This window comes from Pterocles gutturalis, unplaced genomic scaffold (genome assembly GCF_000699245.1).
Source record: "Pterocles gutturalis isolate BGI_N339 unplaced genomic scaffold, ASM69924v1 scaffold410, whole genome shotgun sequence".
In the NCBI taxonomy this organism is placed as follows: domain Eukaryota; kingdom Metazoa; phylum Chordata; class Aves; order Pterocliformes; family Pteroclidae; genus Pterocles; species Pterocles gutturalis.
This window is the reverse complement of record NW_010137899.1, coordinates 20,299-47,833: the sequence shown is the minus strand read 5'-3', so window position 1 is coordinate 47,833 and position 27,535 is coordinate 20,299. Positions and strand designations below refer to the sequence as shown.

The following is a 27,535-nucleotide window of genomic DNA, read 5'->3' as shown; positions in this document are numbered from 1 at the left end:
ATTCTGTGATTCTTCCTTCACAGTTAGCAGATCTTTTATAAACCATAGAGATTTGATCCACCAGATGCTTAACAACCAGAGATGCCTAATCTCTGGAAGTGGGCAATAAAAAAGAAGTTACAAGGCAAAAGTGAGGCAGTCTAAACAAAATACAATACAAACAATAAGTAGGCAGACTTTTTCAGAGTAGGACAATACTGGATGAAATACAGGTGAAACGATCCTGTGGCAACAGTGTTTTTTAGGGAAAACCAGATAGCAATCCCACAGGCCACATTATGCAAGAAACGTTAAATCTGTAGGATTGCTCTGGAACATAAGCATTGTTAATATCTCTTTCCAACAATAAACATAGTTGCGTTTTGAAAATGCGAAGGCCTGAGTTTAAATAGGTTGGGAGACTCATTACAACAAGTGACTCACCTTCATCCCAGCTAACGACAGCATGTTGTTGAGTTTATACATCCCTGACTGAACTGGAGTAGTATACAACAGGGCATCATTGAACTGTAATACAGAAACAATACTTTTTAATGACTAAAGACAGATAATTTCAGATGCATTTTACTGTAAGTACAGAACTCATACAGCACTGAGATGAACTGTCCAGAAGGGCATCTTCTACTTCCTATTATTCCACTTAGAGCCCAATAAATATTTTCATGCATGAATTTAGATAACAATAGGTGTCTATTTATATTCTCCTTGTGTAAATATACATTTGGCACATGAGTAAACAGTGCCCGGATGTCAAAGAACAGGCTGTCAAAAAGGACAACAATGTTTCTCGTATACACAGCTATACTGTATAAGAAACTACCTTAAAAGGATATTAGAATTAACCATTCAAACAAAGCAAAACATTCCAGAAACGAAGAAATAGTAGAATTCATTATTATAAGGACAAACTTATCCATATGTACCATGTGAATTTTACCAGTTTAAATGCACATCTACTGTTTTATTTCCTGTTCTACCAGACTTGGCTTCATTCAGTGCCCTTACTGAACAGCTGGTAAAATTTATTTTATTTTCTGTGTTGTTCAACACATGGATCCAAACTTCATTAACTGCACATTAACACAGACCAGAAAACAGAGCGGTCTCGAGCTGCTTTGCTATGAGGTTCTTTGCAAAATAATAAAAGATTTCACAAGCCTTACTAAGTCTTTACAACATTATCAACAGAAAAATCACTGCTTAAATGTCTACAGGTATATAAACACTAGCCTGCACCTTCTGTATCTTAAAAAAAAAACAAAAAAAACCACACCTCAAAACCACCACCCCAAAAAACAAAACAAAGAAAATCTGAGCTAGAGACACTCAAATTAGCAACATCTGATTTGGGAAGTCCAGCTCAAGATAGCACCAGATTTTTGAGAGTATTACCTTAACTGATACCACTTGCAGTTATCTTGGTGCTTTATATGCCACTCAAATTAGCAACATCTGATTTGGGAAGCCCAGCTCAAGATAGCACCAGATTTCTGAGAGTATTACCTTAACTGATACCGTTTGCAGTTATCTTGGTGCTTTATATGCTACAAAGTCATCTCCAGAGCACAAAACAGGCACTTGAAAGCTTAGAATACATACTCCATGACTGCATAGGGAAACATATTCTATAGGCATACTCCATGACTGCATAGGGAAACATATATTCTATAGTAACTACGAGACAGATTTCAGCCAGGACTGTGGACCAACAATGCCACAAATTACAGATGGCAACAGTTGCATTACTATCTAAACAGAAGAGATAAATAAAAGGTTCCAGTGGAAACAGAAACTTGAGAGATGCACATAAGTTTCAAAACAAAACAGTAGCAGAGACAGAAGGAGAACCCAGCACTTCCAGCCCAGTGCTCCTCTCAGGATGCAAGTGGGGTCATGCACGGTAAGGACAGGAGGAGGGAGGGAAGTGAAGGTGCAACAGGAGTCGCAGAGTTGTATGCTTCAACATCTGGTACGGCTAAGTGGGATGGAGTAACTGTTTTAGTTTTCGCACTACCACAGATAACATCTTCTCAAAAAAACACTCAGATTTTAGATTAGCCTTGTTCAAAACAATACATTTTAGTAAGAAATGGTTTTCTATTAAAATTATTGCATATGCAACAGATGATGTCTCTAAATTAGATCTGAGCAAGTAAAACAGCAAAAATTGGTCGTTTTTTTCACTATCTGAAGATATTAGTTACTTATGTTTGCAGTGCAATGTTTCAACCACTTAAAGTTACACCAGCATTAGGCACACAGTAATATACACAGCACCTTACCAGAAAAAACATTCGTGGTTGCATGACCTTCCGGGATAGCTTCATCAGTGTTCCCTCTTTCAGAAAGACCTAGCAAACCAAAACAAGCAATTCAAAATCTAGCTTTTCAGGGCACAAGCGGTACAAATGAGCTGACTTTTTCTTCATCATCATCATCACTACTACTACTACTATGATACTTGAAGTGCTGCAGAAGCTTTGGAGTTCAAGGTTCCCTTTCTGAGAAAGGCTGTCCATCCTTATGTTTCTCTAAAATTAAGTGTGAATAGATGCATTACAGTTTTCCATGCTGCGCTTGAAACCACGACAAATACAAGGTTAAGTTTGAGGAAAAAAAACCTGCCTGCAGGGTCTGGCAAGGAATTATATTGTAAAAATCATAACTTTTCATCAGATAAATGTCTACAAAAAAGATACACATATGGAGAGGCAGTATTCATTTGACTGTTAGAACCAAATAACTAAGCGATGGACCATTTTTCTTCTCTGTATATGCCAGCTTCAATACTTCGCATGTGTATCATCTTGGTTGTCCTTTTACTGCAACCTGATGAATCCCATCTGGAGGACCTACCCTTCCCGGCTGTACAATCTCATGGTGTCCATTTAAACTGTACTGAATCTGCATGAGTTTCTGAAAGTTATCCTACAGGGAGAAAAAGCAAAAGGTAAGTAATTGCCCTTGAATCCATGACTTTTTTTTTTTTTTTTAAAAAGAGAAAAAGCTTTAATCAACCAGCTTCTTTTTTTTTTTTTTTTAAAAGAGAAAAAGCCTTAATCAACCAGCTTTATAAGTCAAAATACTTACACCCTGCTTCATGATGTCATTGGCGTGGTTTGCAACTTCTATGACAACAGCTAGAGCATCTGAAGGATGAAGAAATGATGCTTTTGTTATACAGACTATTTAGCATTGGTATTTTTTTAAAGCACAGGTACAATATCGCCCTTACACATCACACCAAGAATCAAGGACCTGATTGTACAGTCACTACATTCAGAAGTACTTCCCAGAGTCTTTGGATCATGGTTTAATAAGTGTGCCCTAGCAAGTCATTGCTTCAACCAACACTGTCAATCATTTCTTACAGCTAATCAAAAAAGCCCACAAGCAAAATTAAATTCTAGTTTCTCACACAAATAATTACTTTAATTGCAATGTCTCTACTTACAGCAGAAAAGTTAACAACATTTTAACTGAGAGTATGTAGAGATTAAGTTTTTCCCATTTTACACAACTACCTCCTGTGCTAGTCATGGAAGACTACGTAGAAAATGATCCAAATCTTTGTGATTTTTTTTCTTCTGCCTTTACTTTTGCTGTACCTCAAAATAACACTATAAAGTTAAAAATTCTAAATGTCAAAATTTTAATATCAGAAGGGAGAAAAAATCTCAGAAAGAAGAGTTACCAAAGACAAGGGATTTTATTAAATACCATTATTTAATAACTAGCAAATTGACTGAAATACATGCTAAGGTGTGACTGCAAAAAGGGTTTATAAAAAAGGATTATGTAAATTACTGAACAGTGCCTATATAGGAGACAGAAACCATAGAAGGACCTTATCCAAAAACCTGTTGTACTTCAGTAAAAAAAAAAAAAAGAGACCAATTTAACTGAAAGCTACAACAACTGCTCTGATACAATGAAGTCTCTAAAGCATTTAGCACCTTCTGAGTAATCCTAGTCGGGCACTCTAAATAAAGGAACTACATTTGCTTAGAAGTCCACAGAGAAGCCTATCAAACCAGGTAAAACCAAAATCTTGGGGTTTTTCCCAGATAGTCATTACAGTATTAGTACTGTAGAATGTATATACTTCCCCTGTAGTTTGAGTTCATATTCAGAAAGAAAGAATGTTAAAAGATACAGCTGTCTGAACTGAAGGGTTCAGAAGATCACAAAGCCATATAAGAAACTCAACTGAGGTGTGAACAAAAGGCTCCTACTAAGTCAACCTAAGGAGACATTTTGTTCATGATTTTCACAAACCAAGGCAACACAAGCATAGGAGTCAGATAAAAGGCATAGCACATATCAAGCACCTGGTCAAAATTTAAGTTTCGATATAGATGTCATGATGTCAACCGACCCCTCTGAAAAATAGCTGGTGGTCTCCTACTAGGAAATGTTGGAGCTGCTCCAGACAAAACACTCCCCAGCTCCCATCCGCTTGAAAGAAAATGAAGGGAAATTTAGCTAAATTCACAAAGAGAAGAATGAGCATCTGAATTTTTTCTTATACTTTCCTTCATGTATCAGTTACTATATCTATTGAAAACTTAAAATGTTACTCATTGACTTCAAGAAAGATAGAATGTTAGAGAAAATTTGCTGGTTATTGAAGGGAAAGTTATAGGAAATCAGGGCTATTTACAGGGCCAAGACTAAACGAATCTAAACAACAACATTAAATAATCTATAGAGTAGTCCATAAACAAAGGGCAGGGAAGAACATTCTACTTCTCACACCACTTAGCAGGAGCAATGTATTCAAATGAAGGTCATCAGGAAGAATTGTGTAGTTTGCATTCTTTTCCAAGAATACTAACCATAACCAAACTTAGTCTTCCTTCCCCACAACAGAATTGAACAACCAAGCAGAGTCAAAACGAAGTTAAGCTTAATTATCACAAGAAAGATCTTGGTGAGTAAAGATTAGATTTCTTTTCTTACTCAGTTTCAAAGGTTGACTATCAAACATGTCAAATGCATAAAACTAACACTTATTGTTACAGCTAAACTTCTGCTTTTATCTTTGATATACGAAGGGAGAGAAGAAAACTGTGGAAGGTACAACTACAAAAGACACAGAAGCTGGAGAAATCACAAGAAAATGTAAAGTAAAATACACACTTAAGTTGCTCACTTTTCAAATGGTCAATTATTCAACATGCAGTGCAAGCACTAGTTTGTTCACAGCCATAAGAAGTGCAACACAAACCCTTCTATCTCTTAAAAGAGTCACCACCTGAAATATTTTGGGCTTATATTTTCAATATGGTAAAATAAACAAATATGTCTAAATGTCCTAAGACAGATATTTACTTATACGTTTTATGGCACTGTATCAGGAGACAAAGCTATAAGAAAGCAAACTTGGCTCAAAGCATTGAAGGCGCTCATTTAGTGCAGTCCAGTCAACTACATCTGCACAACCCTCCTAAAGATAACGGGCTTGCACAAATGTAACTGAAGAGACTGAAACAAGTGATAGGGGCTCATGCAAATGAGATTGAAACATTGAGTGGGAGCATTTTTAGCACTGCTGAGGTACACACAGAGAAGAGGGAAATGGTCTGAATGTGCATTGCTTTGCTACACTCAAGTTAAAACAGCTTAATCCCAAACTACCATGAAACATGTATTCCTGTCCTCTTCCATCACCGACTATTTCTTCTCATTTCCTCTTATCTCCTTTCCACCCACATGCAGGCAAACTTGTGGAAGTCACTTGTGTTTGTGCAACTTGTCACAAGTCAAACTGGAGAACTCCTCAGTTTAAATATAGCCCAGAGCAGCTCCTTCATCTTGTTCATTCCCACCACATGAACACTTGTCCTGGCACAAAGAGAGAGAAGGAGGCCAGAAAGGCTCATAGGTGAGGGAGAGCAGCTGGCATGAACACTTGTCCTGGCACAAAGAGAGAGGAGGAGGCCAGAAAGGCTGAGGGAGAGGAGCTAGTAGACCAGACTGCCTACCATGAAAAGTCTACAGATGCAAGAAATGTCTCTTTCAATAGCAGTGCCCAAAATATCTGCCTAAGCTTCCTGTGGAACTTCACTCTTATCTCTTGGTTTCAACTCAAGGGTGAGCCGACATCACTGTAAGCTCCAAACATTTTTGAAATACAAGTTTGCAATCTTTCTGTATCACTGCTGAGAAACTTAGAACTAAATAGAAAACATTTCTACTTACTGGCATAGCATTTTGCCTGTATATAAAATTCAGAAACATTATCATATGTACATAAGCTATTATTTTTTTAATCTAAAAAGACATTTACCTTGAGTATCCCTATAGTCTGCAGATTCTTCTAAAAGATTCTTTAAATAATCTGTATGAAGAAAAAAAAATAAAGACATAGTTTTGTTAAATAAATAAACACCAGAAAGTAGTAAGAAACACTGTTTTCCTGGAAATCTGCTTTTCAGTCAGATCTATGGCATGAAGATCTACTACTTAATCTTTTAAATCTATCAAAGTAATAACATAAGGAAAACTAGCACTTCCATAATGAAAGTATATCATGATCTCTTGCTCAGAGAAGAGAAGGTTCTTGAAGCAGTGGCCTTCTCCAAAGACAAATGATACACTATATGTATTATTCCACAACAAAACAAGCAAGTGGAAAATAAGTACATACTTGCAATCATTTACATGTCAGCTGATGCAAAAAATGTTGAAAATTATAGATATTTGCTTGAGCACCTAACTTGTCTATAGGAGCTAAGAAAAAAGCGGTCCATTACAGAAGATCTGATTAATATTTTTCAATAATAAAAGTATTATAGACCCCTCAATGTTCAAATAGGCACTTTCGGCTTTCAATTATACATTTAGTTCCTCAACCACGAGATGGCACCCTCAATCTGTGTCTTGGCAATTTTAAAATCTGTTTTACTTACCTAAAATTAACTCCAAATGTATGACTACACAAGAGAACATTCCCCTCGAGTTTCCATTCCCTGGTCCAGTGTCTAGTTCATCGAAAAGTACAATATCCTATCAAAGACTGACTTTTTACTGAGAATATATATTAACCATCTATTCTCCACAATCCACAGTCTTGAACGGCTCAAAATTGGAAGAAACCAAACCAGAAACTTTCAAGGAAATATAGATGTTAGATTGATAATATCAACTAATATTGATTTAATATTACCTTTTAAAAGTAGTATTAAGATTCAGGCAGATCTACTGAAAAGTAATCATATGTGAGCTAGCAAGCATTTAATCTTAGCTTCACAGTTGTACAAATTTCATGTAGGAGTGAAATAATTCAACTCCCATATGCTTGCCCTACCCAAATTCATCCTTTTACTCAAGAAGAATCAGGAGCCAATTGTTCCTGCCTTCGTAAGACGTCTTGCTTCATACATGCCCCTCAGAGACATCTCAGTGTATTGTAATCTTTTCCTTATGCAAAAGAAAAAAAAAAAAAAAGGAAATTAAGAAACATGTCTCTGTAGCAGAAATGCTACAGAGAGTGAGAAATCTTGTCACAGTTAATGAAAGCTTTGAGAAAAACAGAACTGCATGAAGAAAAATATTTGGCACTGAAATTTACTTTTTGGCAAAGATCTAAGGGAGGACCCAAGAGAGAAGCATGAAGAGCAGGTTGGGGTGAAGGAAGAGGAACTGGCAGAGGTCTCCTGCAGGGAAGCAGGGAGGGAACACTGGGAGGTCTGGCTGGGCCACAGGAACACCGACAGCTTTCTGCTCTCCTCAAAGTTCTGCCTGATCATTATCGGGCACTGGTCAACGTGATCTTCTAAAACAAATCTGACATGGCCCCAAAACCTCTCCAACTACACTCCATAAATATTGCATCCTTCAGGTCACTTGAGATCTTGTGCTGTAGTAGCTACCAGACATTCCAGTGCAATACTTGGGTGGACACATATTCCACTAAAAACAAAGTTTATCTTGCTTCACCTTGAGTTATGCTGGTAAAAAGCTGGTGTGAGTAAAAAAAAAAAAAAAAAAAAAAAAAATCAACAGGAGGTATTTTGAAAGGAACTGAGAAGAGTTCACATAGTTTTTAACTTGGTTTAACCAAGAGGAACCCATGTCACACAACCTATGTCCCTCCTGCCCTGCCTGCCAATGGGTGCTCTCTCAAGTCAAAGATGTGCCATACTGTCCAGACAGAGCACTCTTGGGACTCCACCATAAAGAAAACAAGTTAAAGCTTTACAATTCCAACTTGATTGTGTCCAGCAGAAAGGACTCCAGTGGGAACCTCCTAATATAAAGAATGAGTCCCTACAGCTTATACAGAAATACCCGCTTCTTAAAGCTGACAACCACACACTCACCTCTATGGGCTGGGAAGAGGTGAGGTGGGTATAATTTACTCCTCTGCAAATGTACTGCTGGCACTAAGAACTGTCCCTAGTACATGGAGACATCCAATTTAATATGCAAAGTAATCGCACTGGAAACTTAAAATCAGACACCCAACAAGGGAATTAACTGTTTCTTGGCATATTCATTTTGACATGTTCCCCAAAACAACATAAATTTACATCACTCAAAAATATTTTTTGATGGATATTCTCTAGCATGTTAAGACACATCATCAGTGAATAGAACAGGGAAAAAATAGATATTTTAACATAACTGCAATAATGTAAAAATCTGTATTTTAAAAGGAAGTCAGCATTTACATGACAAGACTGAACCAGTCGAAACTTGCAACTGTAAAATCCTGAAAGTGATAAATATTTAATTTACATCTTGATACACTCTAGGCATATCTGGTAAGTGGACCTCAGTTCATAGCTAAAACAGCTTCAGAGAAGCATCAGAACAGATATTTTTAGTCTCTTCTGGAAATTCTGTGCTTGTAACAATTTTCTGGCAGTACTAGCTTAAACTATACAGACAAGTAGATTTCACAGACATGAATAACGTTACAGTAAAAATCTAGCAAAAATATTCCTCAATAAAATAAATACAGAAGTCAAATATTAAAGTGGAATGGTATCTACTGTCTTTGCCAAGAAAAATTTCCCCTCTGAAATGTGTTTTAGTTGTTCAGACTAGGAAGACCTTAAGCATACCTTCAGAAAGGCAGACTTAGAAATTAAAATTCATAACTCTGCTGGATACCCCAAAACAGAACAAAAACAGAATACAAAAGCACACAAGTATAGTTTCTGTGTTAAACAAATTTCCTTGTGCCCTGCTCCTACCTGGCAGCAGCCAGCCATTCTCTCTTCCTTCTTGCTGGGGGGCAGCAACTATCACTTCTCCTCCTGCTAAAAATTCTCTTCTGCTTCTTAACTACTTTTTCTCTCAAGTTGTCTAATTTAATTAAGTTAAACTCAAAGCAATCGTTTCCCAACACGTAATTGGCCTCAAGCCTGACAACTCTATTTCCAACCTGCAAAGGAGCAGCATGCCCAAAGACTTCTTTTTCATTGCACTTACCTCCCCCCACTAGACCCCAGTTAAGGATAATAAAAGACTCTCTGCAAACACTATACTGATAAAAAAAGGAGAGAGGCTTATCCTACGACAATGAAGAGCCTGTTCATATTGTACAGTCTCAAGTCATCTACTCAACTTTCCAGGAAAAGAGAGGCACATCTCCTTCATTTCTATTAGAAATTGGGGGCCTCTAATTAACCTCCCCCAAAACCCATCTGTACAAAGCTGTATAGAGCTTGGGGCCACTCTGTGGAGAAGTGGAAGTTCACTTGCCAGACCGGAGAAGCCGTATAATTAAACAGAAACACAGCTGAGCTGTGCCTCTCCTTGGCTGATTTACGAGTCCACCTGCTCCTGCTTTTGTCAGCACAGAAGTAACTCCACTTCAAAGCACAGCAACAATCTTGTGATGGGACCATGTAGCAGCAGGTTACCAGTACAAAGCTGTCCCACTGACACAGAACATCTAAATAGGAAGAAGTCCCTGCTGAGTCAGGCCTAGCAGCTTCATTTTATGGATTATTTTCACTCCCCTGCTCTTACCCGCTGCCCACTCCCTCCTCGCCCACAGATCCCCCCTGGCTTTGGCTGGGGTGGCTGCTGCATCACTGCATCTCACTCATTGGAACAAGAGATCCAAATATTTTGTAGGTCCTCCAAAGGTTTTACAGCACGTATTTATATAGAGATTGCTCAATATTATATAGAGCTGCTGGAAGGTAACAGAGCCAACAGGTCATCCACAGAGACACAGAAGAGTGATAATCTTAAGGAAAACAGAAACACATGATAGACTGAACAGACTGAACATGAAAGATTCAAAATAACACCCCCCCAGTCCCAGCATAATTAATTTCTTGCTCTGACTTATTTTATTGTTCCAATAGAACAAGATAAAATTGCTTTTCTAAACCAACAGCAGCCAGCATTGCAATCCATTCCTGTCAACAGCATTTGCAGATGTATTTAAAGCTGGGCAGCCACAGTAAGGTCTGCAGACTGGGGACACCTACAGCAAGCCCCATCACCACAGAATGAGTTTTTTCACATCTAAACCAGACACAGTGACAGGTCACAAGGAATTCCCCCTCAACATCTGAGTTTTGTTCCAGTGCCACTCACCCCTGACATCTCTCGCTTTGCTATATATATTGACAAAGGCATTTACTCCATTATGATCCTACGTTCAATCTTTTTAATTAAAACCTTTGAACTTATCCAAAGCTCCACTGATTCTGGAGTGTGCAACAAGCCTATACCATGCCCTAAGTCAGTATCCTTTTAAAATAAAGCAAGTCCCCAAATGCCATTTTATGGTTTGATTTCATCAATTAAGAGTCACTAAGATTTTCCCCTACAAAGTAGTCCATGTAGTAAGGGCTTTCCACCCTTTTTTTCAACACCTGTGACTTCAACGAGATGATTAAAATGAAAACAGTCAACATTAATAACTTGGTAACTGCTGTATAATGCTTCAGTCTGTATCTCTCACAGCATTACTAGTCTAAGTACTTGCTGGGGAAACGCCAACAAGCTGCTTCAGAGCCAAAAAAAAAAGGTCACAGGGCATTTTATTTTGCAGTTACTACATAAATAGAGGCTATTTTTAAATTGCTCATCAAGAAGCAGCAGCTTTCAAAAACAATGCCTTAAGTATTTCCAAATCCTTACAGGAGCCATCCCCCTCTTACAACAAACACATCTCAGAATACTTCACAAAAGAGGCCTCTATCACTGCACGCCTTTTACAGAAAAGAAAGCACTCCATCGTGGAGATGACTTGCTCAAGGTCACCCAAACATGCCAGTGCCAGAGCAGGGTATAGAGTCCACATTTCCTAGACCCAAGCCAGCTCTTCAGCCTACAATGCCCCTGTAACAACTCTTAAGCACTTTCTGGCTACATACACTAAAAACATGTGTTTTGCCTTTAAAAGAGAATGGATTTTACAGACAAAACACCTGGGTGGGGGAGAAATGGAGAAGCTACTTGCAGAAGTTTGCAGTTGCATAGACATATTTCACTTCCTCCTCCTAGCTCCAATTTTCCGTATTACCTTTTCCCTTTGAAAAAAACCAACCAAACAAAAACCAAACAAAACCCCAAACCAAAAAAACCCACAAAAAACCAAACCCCCCAAAACCCAAACAAACTGAAAAAACAAAACCCAAAGAAAAACAGAAGCATTCCAACCCTCTAAGGAAATTACTGGCTTCTATTACCACAGAAACAAACAAAAACCACCACAGGTTTCAAGTTTTCCAAGTACTGCTGAATGTACCATCAGAGAACACACCACAGCATTGGGAATATTAGCACCTCACTTGTAGATCTTATTGCAATCAGCTTATTGCAAGCCTCTAAACCCATGCCACGTTTTTAAAAACTCTTCACATATCTGAAGTGGGATAAACACGCTTTACAGATGGATACAACCACCTGAAAACAAGTTTTGTGGGATGTGTGAAGACTGGCTTCTTAAGCCTGTAAAAGAGCTTGACCATACCTGTCAGCAGGAGCCTGTATTGGGGAATCCTCTGAACTGGCTTGAGCAGATAGTGCTTGAGGGCCAGACTAGCACAGCGGGGGCTCATCTGAAAGAAACACCCAAAATATGTAATGATTCTGTGGTAGTCAAGGGTTCCAGCAAAAGAAAACATACCTACAAACAACTACCGATTACATTGGATAAGCTTTATCTTAAAAAGGTGAGACTCCTGAAATGTTCCACAAGCATTGACCTATGTGGAAGACCACATGCAAAATTAATCACAAGTTAAAAGACATCGGTAAGCACTCCTATTCTCTGTGGATTCAAACCAGGTGCTTTTGCTTATGAGGCTGAGAGGTGAAGCTTCCCAGAAATAAAGGAAACAGCAGTGGCAACATGCTCCTTTGTAATCACTGTCAACATTCATTAGGCAGAAGCAGAGAAGACAGCAGGGCTCACTGCAGAAGTTTTTGTTAATTCAAACCTCTAAAGACAATGCAGAATTAAAAGATCCATGCTTCAAAAAGGTTAATTAGCTTTTGTTTGCATTCAAAATAATGTGCATCTGAGAAACGCTGTTATATCTTCTTCTTGTCTTTGCTGACTCTACCTCAAGCTCTTCCTTTGCCCACTGTAAGTAGCCTTTTGAACCAGCCGTAAGCAAACAGAGTGGGTATTACCCAAGGGGAAGCCCGTGTAATAGGAAGTAAATTCACAGTTTGTGTGGCTCGTGTGCTTAGCGGAGCTTGCACCTCTTCTCTGGTTTAAGTGAGTTATGTAAAAATCTGGCAATGCTCTTGGAGACATGAATCAGCTTTCATCTGATTGCTGCATGTGCTGGGTTTGAAACTTCTAGCCATACGCAGATGACAAAATTCACTTTTTTATGTTTCCAACTGAAATGAAACACCATTCCCATGAGTAAGGTACTGTCCAATGATGTGGTAGAGAAATCAACCCAGTTAAAATAGGACAGTTAACCCGTGCATAGCACAATCAGGAGACAAAACTAAAAAAAGGCAGCTAGAGATTTTGTTAATGTGTCTTTGATATAATCTGTAGCAAGTGCTGCATTTTCTGAAAATCAAGGTCCTTTATCATATCTCACAGTGGCAGACAAAATCACTAATTACTTCAGTAAATCTGAATTTACTTCTTTCCACTTCCACCCTACCAAGTCTCAAGCCGAGACTGCAAAAAACAAAAAGAAAAACCCAAACAAATTGGAGAATAGTCTCTAAAGCTTTATGGAGGATCATAACTTGCTGAAAAGCCACAGAATAGGATATAGCTTACAAAAGACTATAGTACCTCAAAGTCTTTGACTACTGAAGCAAAACTTGCATTCTTCTTACACTGTTCATCTAGTAGTGCAACATTTTTATCAAATTCTTTGATGTAAGTTGAATACATCTTTAAGTAGGGACCCTTTTTAACAAATATATCAGCAATTCTTTGATGTTCGAGCCTAGAAACAAAAAGCAGAGCAATTAGAAAGAGCTGAAAAGAGTGTACATCTTAACCCTACAGCAAAACGTTTACCTTTTTCACAGTAAGATGTGCTAGCTCATGCTCTGAACAGAAAGCTTACAGTTCAGCAGATATGCATCCACCTCAGTACCTACTCTGAAAAACCTTGCCAGGCACACCTCGACACACTATTTCAATGTTAGATGACAACCACTTAATACACAGTCTGTTTAAAATGGTCTTAAACCCTTCGAACACTTCAGTACAAGCTGGATTTCTGAGAAGACAGATCTTCAAACTTCAAGATGCATTCTCCATCCCTTAATAGTAAGCATGGGATTACAGTCTCTACCCATTCCAGTGCCTTTGTCAGTAGGCTTTGTGTACCTGATTTAGATCCACCCACCACGTAACTGAGAATGGACTCCAATGGGATTGTGGCTGTCACTCAGCACTGTGTCTGGTTAGTAGATTGCAACTACCTTTAAAATGCAAGCTGGTCTTTAGGACAGCTTCCTTTTCCTCTGATGAAATCAGTCCACTTATCATACCCATGCAGGGACGAGAATTTTCAATTAAAAATTAAATTTTAAATTTAAAAAAGTGTGATTGCTAAAAACATGTATTGACGTGCCTTCAGCACCTTTCTGGATACACCTACATGGCAAAAAGTATATCTAAATTATCTCCTGTACTTTTGGAATCAATTCTGTCATTTAAGAAGGCACGTGAAACACAAACAAGAGGCAAACCGTGGTCACATGGAGTCACATAATCCCCACAGATAAATTTCAACAACATCAAAGGAGTGGTATCCCTTTATGGATAGTCACCAGTGAGATAATCGCTCTTCCAGTTCCCTCAGGAGGTCCCGATTGAGTTCGTACAGCTGAGGTAGGTAGTACAGGATCTGATTCAGGATTCTGTCCTCAATCACTGGCTTTCCAAACTGCCTAGAGGCATGCGCCACAGCGTCCCGGAAATCCTGCCGGAGTACAAAGAGGACAGAAACCCCCCTTCCCATAAGCGAACAGCCTTCAAAGCACCAACACAGACATCGGCATTCTCTCTGTAGACATTCCAGGTGCTGCTCCCTATTACCACAGGCAAGGCGGGTACCATCTGGGTTATGTTTCTCTGCAGCTTCAACCTACTCCCCTGGAACTGCCTTAATCCCTTTGGTTTAACACTGGAGCTTTGCTTTCTTGCTCCTGTATACATACTATAGAAGTTGTTCATTATTTTTCTAACATGCCCTTAAGAAATATGTTGGTACTACATATGAGGAAACTATGAGGAAAAAAAGTTTGTATCTGCAAAATTACTGGCAGACGTGAGTATCTTCTTGGTAATATTCGGGTCAAAAAGCAAAAATATTATATCGGCTAATACAATCATAATATCTATTTTAAAATCATGCTAGTTTTCATAAGTCATCTACAAACGCCCTTTCAGAAGATGAGCCTCTTGGACAAAAATGTAGGGTCACAAAAAATTACTCTATGCAGCAGCTCTTCTATATACAGGAAAAGTAACATCTTACAAAAATATATTGCAACAACATATGGGAACCATTAAATTTCCAATGTTACTGATAATCAAAACCAACATTGGTACCTTCAAAACATTTACAGGGAGGAGGAAAACCCTGCTTACACTTGAAGGACCTTCTTACAGCATTTTTATGCTACAACCAGTTCTCAATAGGACAGAGCTGAGGCCTATTGGTCCTCACTAAATGATTTAGAATTAAAATCTTGGCACCACACACAGTATGGCCAGGATCATATCCATAATGAAACTCGGTATCCATTAGGCCAAGTATTGTCCCTGATCACATGGAAACAAAATTTTCAAAAATGGTTATCAATAGCATTTTACTTGAAAAATAATGTTGTCTGAACTGACAAAAAAGAAAACCCAAATTAACTGGTGTGCTGTATTATCATCTCTCACTTGAATTTGGACAACAGTGGAAAAAAGGACAATCCATAGGTCTGCTGAAACCTGAAAACGTGTGCACAATCTGGTGGTCTGAAAAATGTAACCAAACAACATGTTCTTAATTACAAAGATGAGTTGTATTTCCCATGTGCATAGGGTCTACATCTGTCTTTTAAAATCTGTAGGGTCCTCAGGTTGGAGAAGAAAAAAAATAAAATCAAGCCCCCTCTTGCCCTCTCTTTCCCCCTCCCCAGGTCTACTACTACAGATCATACTAGCTATCTGATCAGTCCAGTGTCTGGCACTATTTAGAGTCTCTCAAACTTAAGCCTCAACTTTCCCCTGCCGTCTCTCCTCATTACGTCAGCTCTGGACAGCGTAAGCCCCAGACACACTTTCTTGCTTTGTGACCCTCTGGGTCACGAAGGCTGTGACTGGGCAGAGTTATGACAAGAAACTGAAAAGAGATACAGGGCTTCCCATACAATGGCTGTGATGGGGGAAGGCTGAGAACTAAATGCAAGGGAGTTAAAAAACAGATGGCGTTATTCATATGAAAATGTTCTGGTTTACATCCTCTGTGCAGACTAGTGACATATAGGTTAACTACCAGCTGCATCTTATGGGTTTTCCTGACCCTAGGGCATTGCTTAACACTGAAATGATACACGGAATTACAAAGGCAAAAGCTCAAATGAGCCATTCTGGAGAGCTTCATGCAAAATGCATCATCATATTATGATAATATTCTTCCCCCCACACTCCCCCAATCACATGCACACACAATATACTGTATGTATTTTGCTATGGGATGAAACAAGAATTTTGTCTGAATGTTATAAGGCTGCTTGCACAATGAAAAGAAAAGCAGTTTTGTCTGTAGTGTAATCAACAACTCAGGCTTTTCCCTGACCAAACAGTAAAAGGAGAGCAGGGAGCCAGGTTTAAGTACCAGTAGATAAGACAGGAATGTCATTTGTAGTTAAGAGCATTTATTTAACTTCTAGATATAGCATTAAAAGAGTCTGCAGGATGTTTTCCAAATACAGAAGATTTGGGGTTTTGACTGGCTTGATCCAAAGTCCATCAGCTTCATCAGGCTTTGGATCACACCATGAAAGACTCCATCATCGAAACAGCCAACCCAAACTTTGCTTCATGACTCCCTCTGTCCCCCTCCACAACTGAGTAAACAGAGGAAACCCTGCAGAGAGGAAACGCAGGGAAGAAAGATAACGTGAAGCTTTCAAACGATGCAAACCAGCCTGCTAAACAACAAAACAGCTAAACTTCAATGCTTTTTCCTTTCTTTTCTTTTTTTTTTTTTTTGAATTATCAAGTCTTCCCTACAGAAGCAGTATATCCATTTGTCACTGTAATCATGTTAAGATTTATTTTTAACCTGGCAGTGGGTGTGAAGTAACTGTCATGCCAAGTTCATCTTGAGATAAACTTAAGAGTTGAAGGCAGAGAGCACATGCCTGAGGAGGGTAGAAAAAGTCAAACAAATGTAACAAGGTTAGAGTTAAAATTGTTTACACTTGAAGGTACTGGCCTTCTGAGAAAGTAATTTCTTATCCAAAAGAAGGAAACACAGAATAGGTCTGTTTTAATTACCAAATGTGAAATGTGTTAACTTAAAAAGTAAACCTTGAAATTTCACTCCAAAGGGTGCAAGGTATTCAGAGAAGGACAACTTTTTATACAAGTAGGTGAGTGACTTAGACATTAGAATTTTAGTAACAGTCATTTAATGCAGCAGGATCTAATTCCTTCTAAAACAAAATCTGTTCACTGCTAAACAGAAACAAAATCACTGTTGCAAATAATATATACATTGCTCTGGTATCTATATATACCTCCAAGAAGTGATTCATGTTACAAACACATTTTGAATATAGTACTACATACCACTGCTCAAGTGCATTGCTTTCATCAGTGTTCAAAACAGTTACCTGAGTTGTCCTAGAAATTATTCTGTTTGAAGCAATGCAGAATCCATTACAGTGAATCTTAGAGATTTTCTAATTGAGTCTTTCAAATACTACAATCTTACTCATTAAAAAAAAAAAAAAAAAAACAACACACAAAACTTGCATGCTTTGGAACTACTGTGCTTATTTCACTAAAAAACACCATTTACAACTCTAGACAAAAGTTTCATATGTCGCATGACAGAAAACAGGAAATTATGCTAGTTATACCGAATCACCCCAGCTTCTTACCCAGGTAATTTTTCCTTTCAGATGGGGGGGAGGCTATTGTACACTTTCTCGAGTGCTGGTTTACAGTCTGTAGTTCTAGATTATTTTCTGGTCCAATAATAATCTTCTGATACCACTTTTTACTGCTTAGGCAACGGCAATTGTCTTCACACAGCTACTTTATGAGGACAGCACTCATCACTGTCCCTGAAAACCACGTTCTTTCCAAACCAGAAACAGTATCTGTTTATTCTAGACTACAACCGTTTATTCTAGACTACGACAGCATCCCACTGGGTACCTGTCTGTACGAAAATCTAGTTTAGGCAGTTTTTAAGCCTTCTGAGTACACACTGTTGCTGAATTACTGCCTGGTAAAACATTCCTAACTTGAAAACATTTAGGGAATTTTATTTATCCTATTAGTATACACTCCCCTTAGAGCTTTGCAGTTTTTAAACAATACTTGAGGGGATACCATCGCTGCTTTTGTTTCCTCCCACCCCTCCTTCAGTGCAGCTTCCTTAAATAAGGAAAGGGCCGTAATATCTGAAATAATTCTGACCCTGTTGTGAATCATCTGCGATCAGCCCACACACTTCCCCTCTGCAAAGGCCCTGACTCACAATCCCTCTCAGTTCTTTCCACCAGAGGAGTCCCAGCACACCGCAAGGTGACCTGCCCACGTCAGTTGAAGGAGCAAAGGAACAAGTGTAACTGTAAACCAAAATAGGAACAGACCAGACTAAACCCTCACTCAGCTGCTGACTGGGTTAAGTCCACCTTCAGGTATCTAATAGCTGAATTAAGATAATTTCAAATGGGTGAAATTACAACTTCTTGGAAATTCAGCTGGAAGAGAAAGAACTACATGATCTAAACACGGTCACGTATTTTACTCCTAAGGCTTCAACCAATATTCATCTTGGATGTGTTCTCCCAGAACATACCATTAGCAAAGCAAAAATAAGCCATAATCCCTTCTGCTGAGGTACAACTCCCAGCTAAATACACCTGCAGATAGCTCAAATATCAGTTTAATTTAAGGAAAAAAATATGCACTTGGATGGTTTTCAAGGAACACACATCCTACGGCAGGGAGGAGGGAAGGGGAGGAAGTTTCACGCTCTGGGGAACAGCCAGGCTGCTATATGTGACAAACCATAAACAGGACTGCTAGGAACACAGCTACAGAAGATTTCACAAGTACATTATTTAAAATATAAATAGGCAGTCTTAACTAGAGTTAGACTATTAGCCATAGACCATTAAGATAAACTATAGAAATTATAATTAATAAAGACTATATAAGTAAGTGTGGATCATGACCATTTTTCAAACATATGAGATTGCTTCTGGAAAGCTGCCAAGGAGCTCCACACCTAGTAAAACCATTTAAGTCTTTAACAATGTAAGATAGTTAATTTTTTACAGTAACCAATGACTTGACTGTGGCATATTCCCAGAACATTATTTCAAGGAACAGGCTGGGTAGTAGAATGCTGTCTCCTTCCAAACCAAAACTATTTTATTAGCCTTCAAATGAGACGACTACAGCTGCAATGCATTGTCAAATACCTCAATCAGCAAGTCTAAAGAGCTTCATAGACTAATAATTTATCAACATACTCACCTAAGACTTTTCAAATACTGAAATTTTACACTTGGAGAAAAAGGAGTTAGAGGTTGAGAGAATTTTCACAGCCAAACAGTAGGTCAGTTGTAAGCCAGGACCTCCTTTGCTCCAAAAGCTATAGCTATTTTTTTTCTCAATATGCACATTACATTCTTTTTCCAAATCTACTATGAATTCTTTTTCATAATATTGGTCTACAATATACAAAAAGTCTGATTTTATAGATACATAAAACTATATATAGTTTACATATATTAAAAAATATAACTTTGCAATTGTGTTCTGAAAATGGAAACATATTAAACCAGGATTTCTTCTTCTTGTAAGTGTCTCTGGAAGGACACACAATAGAACAAAGGAAGATGTTGGACCTCTTATCTGCCTTTTCCGATAAGAGACTGATCCAACTTTTCTGCAGCCACAAGAGGTGCCTCCTGACAACCTCCTACTTGCTCTCAGAATCTTAATAAGGACAAAACAGGGGTTTAAGTCAGAAACATGGATCTAAAGGCTCAGGCTAAAACCCAAAGGCTTAAGCTTTTCTTTGCTCACAGAGCACAAAATTATACACTAAGCCTTGCAGTGGAAGGAGCCATCCCAAAAAGCATGTTCCTCTGCTGGACCAGAAGCCTCACTGCCCATACTGTAGCAGCAGGGGGAAAACAAAATCAGAAAGGATGGGAGAACAAAAAGAGTGGTGAGTTTTGGCAAAAGAGCAAAATTTGGAACAAAAATGGACAGAAAGAAATGACAGCAAATAAGCCAGGTACCTCACCCTTATGGCACCAGGGTGCTGCTGATCAGGTCCCCTCACTTGTGCAAAGCAAACCATTTCCAAAGAATCCCACAACAAAGTGCAAATGGCACCAATTCTGCCTTACTCCTTTTCCAAGAACACCAGGTGATTTTTTTGGCTCAGAGCATCTCAGACAGTGGTGACAAGCTTGTTTCTTTTATGTTTTACATCCAATTCACAGTTCCTTTTTTTCCTGCAAGTGCCCTTAGGGAAAAAACAGTGCTGCTCACATCTTCTCAACCCTTGTTTACCCTCCGGAGGCCATGCATGAACCATCTCACAAAGATGCATACAGATGAGCTGGCTGTATTTAAGCCCCTTTGTTTTCAGGAGTTTCTAACAGCATTTTACTGGAATCTTACCCTCTAAAAGAACATTAGGATAATTACAGAAATACAGATAATTCTAGACTACACTTAATGTTTGATTCCTCTCTCAAGCAACACCATTCACCAAGTATGTTTAAGAAAACATCAGTGTGCAAAGCCAGATAAGTTCCTTATCTCTGTTATGACCAGCTTACTTCGTATTATAGAAGTGTCCTCAAGTGTTTATAATTTTCTAGAGAACTTTCACAGTCTGTCTTCAATAGAAGCAGTCAGGTGTACTTACAGAGTGCAGCAGTGCCCAAATAGGTTGGCACCATGCTATCTTATTAAAGTTGCTCCACCTAACTTCTCTTTGTCAATAAAAAAGAAAAAAATGCTAAAAAAAAAAAGTCGGTGGTACTAGTAACCAGTTTGCAATCACATTCCCACCTTCTCAACTGCTTTACTACTTCAAATGGTCTAAGCAGTAGCAACTTAAAAACCTGTTTCTTACATCAGCAGTTCTGTTCCCTGGCTGTACTAAGAGCTACAAGCTTCATTAACTGGCATCGGTAAAACAGACTGAAGAGAATACTATTAATTTCAGATAATCACTAATGGAATCAGTGACTACATTTCAAGTATTTACTCTTTGGAAAGCCACTAATAGATGGTTCAGAAGGTGTCATGGAGCCTTCTGTGACCAGCCAAATACTTAATACAGGTTAAACAGCCCAGTCTGGGGAGAATCTAAATTCCAGAAATCTGTCAGAGCTTGCTTGATGGCTGTTAGTCATCCTGACACTGAAGCTAGTAAGCCAAAGTGGCTCAGTACACATAAAATCAAAAGGATAGTTTTATCAATATTTAAATATTGCCCATAAGAAATACATGATTAAACAGATATAATGTCTGTGATGAACATACACAAATCCTCAGGCATACCATACTCTGTGGAAATAAAAAAAATGTGTTTCTGCAACCTACCTCAGGTATGGCAATTTTTATTTAATGAAGAATGCACACACACACAGCCTCAAAACTGGTGCCCACTCACCAAGGTTCCCGCTGCAGGCCAATGAACAAGTTGAGGACAAAGTATTTCCTCAATATCTAGCCTAGCATCCTCTCTTAGACTAGGCTGAACACTCAAGTGTTATTGCTAGCCAACAAAAACATTTTTAATGGTTTTTATTTGGCAGCTAGAAACTAGCATACTGTCATGAATAGAGTTGTGAGTTACCCATTAAAACAAAGACAGACATATCCTACAGCTTTGCACATTTACACTATGCAGACAACCTTAAGTTTATCCCAGAAACTTCCTAAACTCCCTGCTATTTTCCCTCTCCCACATTTGTCCTCTGCTTGCCTGCATCCTCCTCACCAATAGCCTTTTCTTGCAGTACTGTCCATGTTACCTGAAGAACTGGTACACTGAAAAGTGAAGACACCTTTAAGAAATAAGTTATATGTCTGAAAAATATTATAATTAAAAATCATATAGCTTAAAACTTGTCTATACTCACTAGGACAACTCTCTTCCTTTAACCAGTACTTAGGCTTGAGTTCTGTACTAGAAACTACGTTGGATATAAAATTGTGTATCAGCTGCAACTGCCTGACCCAGCTTTTGAAAACAAAGTTTGAACAGAATAAAATCAATTACTAAAATGGAAGGCAAAAGAGGAATCAGAAAGTGCTGTGGTAAATTCTTTGTTTCCTGAAAGATCTCCATATTACAGGACTGTATACATCCATCTATAAGAGCCTTTGTTCCCGGTTTCACAGAACATGCTTCTCAAGAGACCAAGATAGACTAATGCATCTGTTTGCAATATAACCACTTCTATTGCCCAAGAAAAAAAAAAAAAAAACCAAAACCCACTGTGCTTACACTTTAATAGAGTGACAAAATGGTACAAACACATCACTTAGAAGTCAGCAGAAAACACATAAAATGGAGCTAGAGAAACCCAAGTTCTTCATTAATTTACTGTTATCACCTTCAGCAGAGCATATTTAACAGACGACTGGTCTGCATAAGAACGGATTAAATACTTAGCCCTTGCTGTGCACAGCATATTGCATATACTACAATCATCAGAAAGCAAGCATCTGTCAAAGAATTGCAGCCCAAAAAAAATACGGTGCCATGGTGATGGATGAACCATTAGAGCCAATTAGTTAGATTACCTAAAGAATGTGTCACTTTTATGTATAATTTCTAAAGGTAAATTATTCCTGCCTCCCCCTGCTACTTTAAAAGTTACTGTAACCGAAGAAGCTGGCTTATAAATATGATGCTGATTAACATAAATGGATATAATTCCATTTTCAATACTCATGCAATACCCCCACTCAGCTGGAAAACTGCATGCATTAATTAAGGAGATGCAGAAGGAACCACCAAAGTATTCATCCATTACATTAAATCCAAAACCTTAAGGTTCTGCTTAATCAGATTAATTTTTACATTTCAAATATGTAGACACAGCAGAAAAAAAGTCACATTCACTACAACAAAGCCTAAACACAGAACTTCAGCAGATTAAACAAACAGAAAAGGAAACTTCTTTTCTTGGGGTACTTACAATGTGTAAGAGCTTTAGCACATCCACAAACCTATCAGAAAAGCAAGAAAGAGCAAATAGTTACATTTTAATTGCCCAATTGAAATAAATTGAGTAGCTGTTAAATTTAGCATTGACACTTACACTTTTTCTGAGCTCATGATCTCCTTGGCAATATGGTAAACCTTTGTTTTCTTTCCAGCTGCCTTACTCTGCAAATAAGATTACATGTTATACTGTGCACCTACTAAAAATGTCATAAAGATAATTTCCAGCTAGTAGTTCCTCAAATCCAGTGTAATTATTCAATAATTATTTCTAATAAAAACATTTCATACTGCTTTGAAATCTCTTGGCTTTGAAATCTTCCAGCTTTTCGGGATCTGTGAGAAAACCAACTTAGCTTGTAGCTGGAAACAATATTAACTAAAAGTTTTTATAACACTATCAGCCTTTCTATTTAATTATTACAGGAAGCACTAAAGCCTATAATGAATGAAGCCCTAGCAAGTGACAATTATTGTTTAGAAAAAACAGTAAAGTACAGATAATATTTCTATGTTATTTGCTTTTTTTTTTCTCATTAATACAGCAACAGTAATATTTGCGGTAAACTCAAATGGGTTTCAGGAAGACCTTAAAAGAAATACACATTTTCTTTACTGAAAAAGATGATGAAACGAGGTGGAAAAAAAAAAAAAAACCAACACACCACCACACTGAAGAGAAAAGTCAGCTTCTGACAATCTACTAAAGGAGCTGCTACAATACATAGCAACCATACTGCAAAGATGTGTAAGTGCAAGCCTTGCCATCTATCTGAAACACTGTGGAGATGATGTTGGTTTTTATGCGCACATGTTTGGCTTTCAAAAAAATCAATGCTACTGTTCAGCATCAGATAGAAGGAACAGGTATAACAAAGCAAAAGGGGGAGGTGTCAGGATGCAAATCTGTTTTCTACACTGTGTAACGCCCACGTACAATTTCCCTCAGATAAAACACCTTTCTCCACAACAGCTCCCGTGGTTTGCCATATGCTCCTCTGCTGCCAACTGTCCCCACATCTATTAGATATTCAGGCTTTCATGTCAGGGGGCTGTGAACAGAGCGCGTGGACGAGGAGTGCTCAAACATCACAGGATATACAACACAAGTGTGATGGAAGTCCTGGGGAGGCTGTATTGAATACGGTACAATACAGACATTGAACAGTTTATCTAGAAAAGTAGATACCAGTGGCATTGCATGCATGAACCTTTGGTTCATAAGCACTACTGCTGCAAGATTTGTCTGGAGTTTTAGTTCTCCAAACCTACAAACAAGTCTCAAGTACTGGAAATCAAACTCCGGAACCAATGATATTCACAGATTGGTTTTAATTATATTGTTATATTCAAAATGAAAAATAAATCTAAATTATTTTTTAATTTTAATTGACACAGTGCTGAATTACTAAATTCAAATTAATTCCTAAATTTAATAATTTGGTGTTGCATCACATATATGCAAAATACATTATTTATTTTACATGCTACATAGACATCTTCACACAAAACTGTGATTTTACTTCTAAAACTAAACTTATTTCCAAAAAAAACCCAACCCACTTAGATGTAGCCAGTGAGGGTCAATCAGATTCGGGTGAGATCATAACACCCCTTCTCAGGCCTCAATATGCTTTTTCAGAAAGCAGAGCCGACAGGCTCCCTATAAGACTGAATTCACAAGTAACTCAATTACGCAGAGCAAGGTGTCTGCCATCACTGTAGATGTGACAGTTGCAAATGAGATGAAAATTAGTATTTTGAGAACAAGATGCTCCCGCTAAACAATTACAAAAGGCAATATCACAGTCTGTTTCCAACCCCATTTGAAAGACTTTTCACATACCAGCTGGCACTGAAAAGGCCACTTTGCATTTGCTCAGCCAAAGATACTCTGGGCTTAAGAAAGCCTCTAATGAGAGAACCAAAAGGATACAAATTGGGGTCTCAGGCTCAGCATTGGGAAAGAACCTTGTAACTCCTCTAACAGACAAAAAGCATCAAAACAGCCAGATGCTTGCGGTAAGAAAAAATTAAAACAAGCCCAGCTGATGACCGACCGATGCAGCGACTGGTTCATTCTCCTCCGCAGCTGCTGTCCCTGTTAGGAAGTTGGTTGTTAATCCCCAGCTGCCAGCCGCACGTGCCACAGGCAGCTGAAGCAAACCCAGGAGCAGATGCTTCACAGAAAGTGATGAATTACTCCATGAAACCTGTCCAAGAAGGCTCGTAACAGGGACACTTTCCTGTAAAACTCCGTCATGAAAGGTTGAGGACATTTCTAGAGGCACACAAGGTAAGTTAGCTTCTATACAGGTACAGTCCTTCTTAGTTTCACAGGAAAATGCTTTTCCCTCGAATCTCTTTCCTGCCCTCAATTTATTCCTCTCAAAAGATTTGGTTAAATGATATTCAGGTCTGACACCTCATTATCAAGTCATCTCTTCCAGCACTAAAAAGTCTCATTGTTTTTGTGGGGGTCTTTTTGTTTTTTTGGTTTTTTTTAAATTATCATTCATTTTCAAGGAAAGGAAACAAATGTAACTACTATCAAAGGAAAGAGAGCTGCCAGGACTGGAGCTGAGAAGAGGCAGTGGTCTATGGGCAGGCTGGTGTCAGGCATCCAGGACTGATAAGTAAGAAAGTGGGTATCCTCAAGGAGAGGGATGGGACCCCCAGAACTTCATTTCATTCTAAGTAGTTAGCACTGTCTTCCCAATCCTCATTTGAAGAAGAAGTAAGGTTAAAATAGACGAAATTATTCCAAGCTGGCACTTGCAGAAGCTAGCAGAAGGTCACACCCCAACCACAACAGCCAGGTGTGGCTTACGCTCCCTCCAAGGGCCACAGAGGTGGCTCTATAACATGTCTCTCTCACACACACCGCTAGCTCCTCCTCAGCGCCAAAGGAGTGAATTAAGGAACTTAAATGCTGAAAGCCAGATCGAGCCCTTCTTGTTCCATGCCATTGAAAAGGAAAAATTATAAACTGGTTCAGTCATCTGTTGCCTGTGTGCCAAGCAGGGATTTGTCAGGTTAGTATGCAGAACCTGCAAATGCAAGAAAGCTGTCGGCACAGAAATGTTTACTGGGACAGTCTTTGCTCCATGGCCAAGACCCCCGAGGTAGGACTATTCAGGCAAAACTACAGCTTCCAAGATATTTTTCAGAAGGACGTTTGCAGACTTTGCAACCTTCACCTGGCCCCTTTCCTTGGGCTTTCCCAAGGCTGACAAATCAATGGTTGATTTCAAAGGTTCAGTGCACAAGAGACGCTGCGCACTCTAGGATCTGTGAGGCATAGAAAGCCTCATTAAAAGGTATACAAATATCAGAACTGAAGATCTCTAAACACACATCTGTGCATGTAGCTCTATTTAGAGGGGCATGGTAGGCAGGTCAACAGCTCCATGATTCAGTGAAAGGTTAAGAACAAATATGCCAGGCATATCCCCCCCACACTTTGTAAGGGGATATTTTAAACTGTACCTCTTAAATATCAGGTTGGAAAAAACACCCACTAAACAATAAGAATGACGAAAATAAATATTTAAAGTTATGTTGACTCAATGCCTTTTATTTGAAAATACCCCAACAGGTCACAACTTACAAAATAGTGCAAGAGTGAGAAATAGCTTCAGAAGATTAAGATAAAAAGATACCTGTTTATCTTCTTGAGGATCAGGCTCCCCTTTGCTGGAATCAGAATTTGTGTCATCATCTTCATCAGAACTGCTCATGATATCTTCTTCATCTGACTGAAGATCTCCCATTACCACGTTAGGATGATCATGGTGTACTTCCAAGGACCTAAAATTAAAATACATATATTCGAGAAACATACCACACTTTATGTAAAGAGTTTTCTGTTTTACCCCACTATAAATGGCCTACTTGGTATCAGAAACACTGGAAACAGTAGTGGGTAGCCTGAAGATGATGAGGACAGTGGTAAGCTTTTCCACAGTGGACTCATAACTCTGCAATGTTTTATCTATGCTGGTATTGATACAATGCCTACTGACAGTGAGCAAAAGCCACAGTACCTTTGGATTATTTATGTTATTCTTGTCCATCAGAGTTTGCCTGACAGCAAGGTTTGATAAAACTATTCTCTTACTGCTATGTGCATGTATAGTGCAACATTTGTACTGTGTGTCAGAAGGATAAAGAAAGATACAGCTGTTTTGATCTCCTCTATCACATAGCATCAGGACTTATTCCAGAGATGGTACTCAGACTGGAGCTTTCTGTGTGGAATTTCAGATGCATGTATATCTACAGGGCTGTTTCTCAATGCATATGCTAAACAACTGCAGCAGGGATAGCAATACTATAACCATTCTGTCCAATAATTCCTCTTAAAAACAAGAAAGCAGAATCTTCTGTGATTACAAACTCCCATCCCCCAGAGATAGACACCTTCCAGGTAGCTGTCAAAGCTATAAAATATAACCTTGTTCTGCTGCAGTACAATGATTAGAGAGGTCTCTTTTCATTAGCTTCAGCTGTATTTGCAATACAGAAATTACAGGAGACAGGCACACAACCTTTCTCCTCTAACTAGCCTTGACAACTTCAGTAGAGATTTAAGAAATGCAATTCTAGAAGAAAATAAAAAA

General features: G+C 38.5%; 1 protein-coding gene across 1 annotated transcript in view; it reads right to left on the bottom strand.

Moving 5' to 3' along the window:
* Window positions 1-423: 423 nt before the first annotated feature.
* LOC104468550 (FYVE, RhoGEF and PH domain-containing protein 6-like) overlaps window positions 424-27,535 on the bottom strand; it is a gene marked incomplete at both ends in the record, with an annotated part of 46,100 nt that continues 18,988 nt past the window's right edge. The window contains 11 exon segments of the mRNA XM_010082732.1: window positions 424-507; window positions 2,283-2,351; window positions 2,857-2,928; window positions 3,091-3,149; window positions 6,293-6,343; window positions 11,951-12,038; window positions 13,247-13,403; window positions 14,239-14,390; window positions 22,888-22,918; window positions 23,011-23,072; window positions 26,576-26,723. Of these exon segments, the coding sequence (XP_010081034.1) occupies window positions 424-507; window positions 2,283-2,351; window positions 2,857-2,928; window positions 3,091-3,149; window positions 6,293-6,343; window positions 11,951-12,038; window positions 13,247-13,403; window positions 14,239-14,390; window positions 22,888-22,918; window positions 23,011-23,072; window positions 26,576-26,723 (973 nt within the window).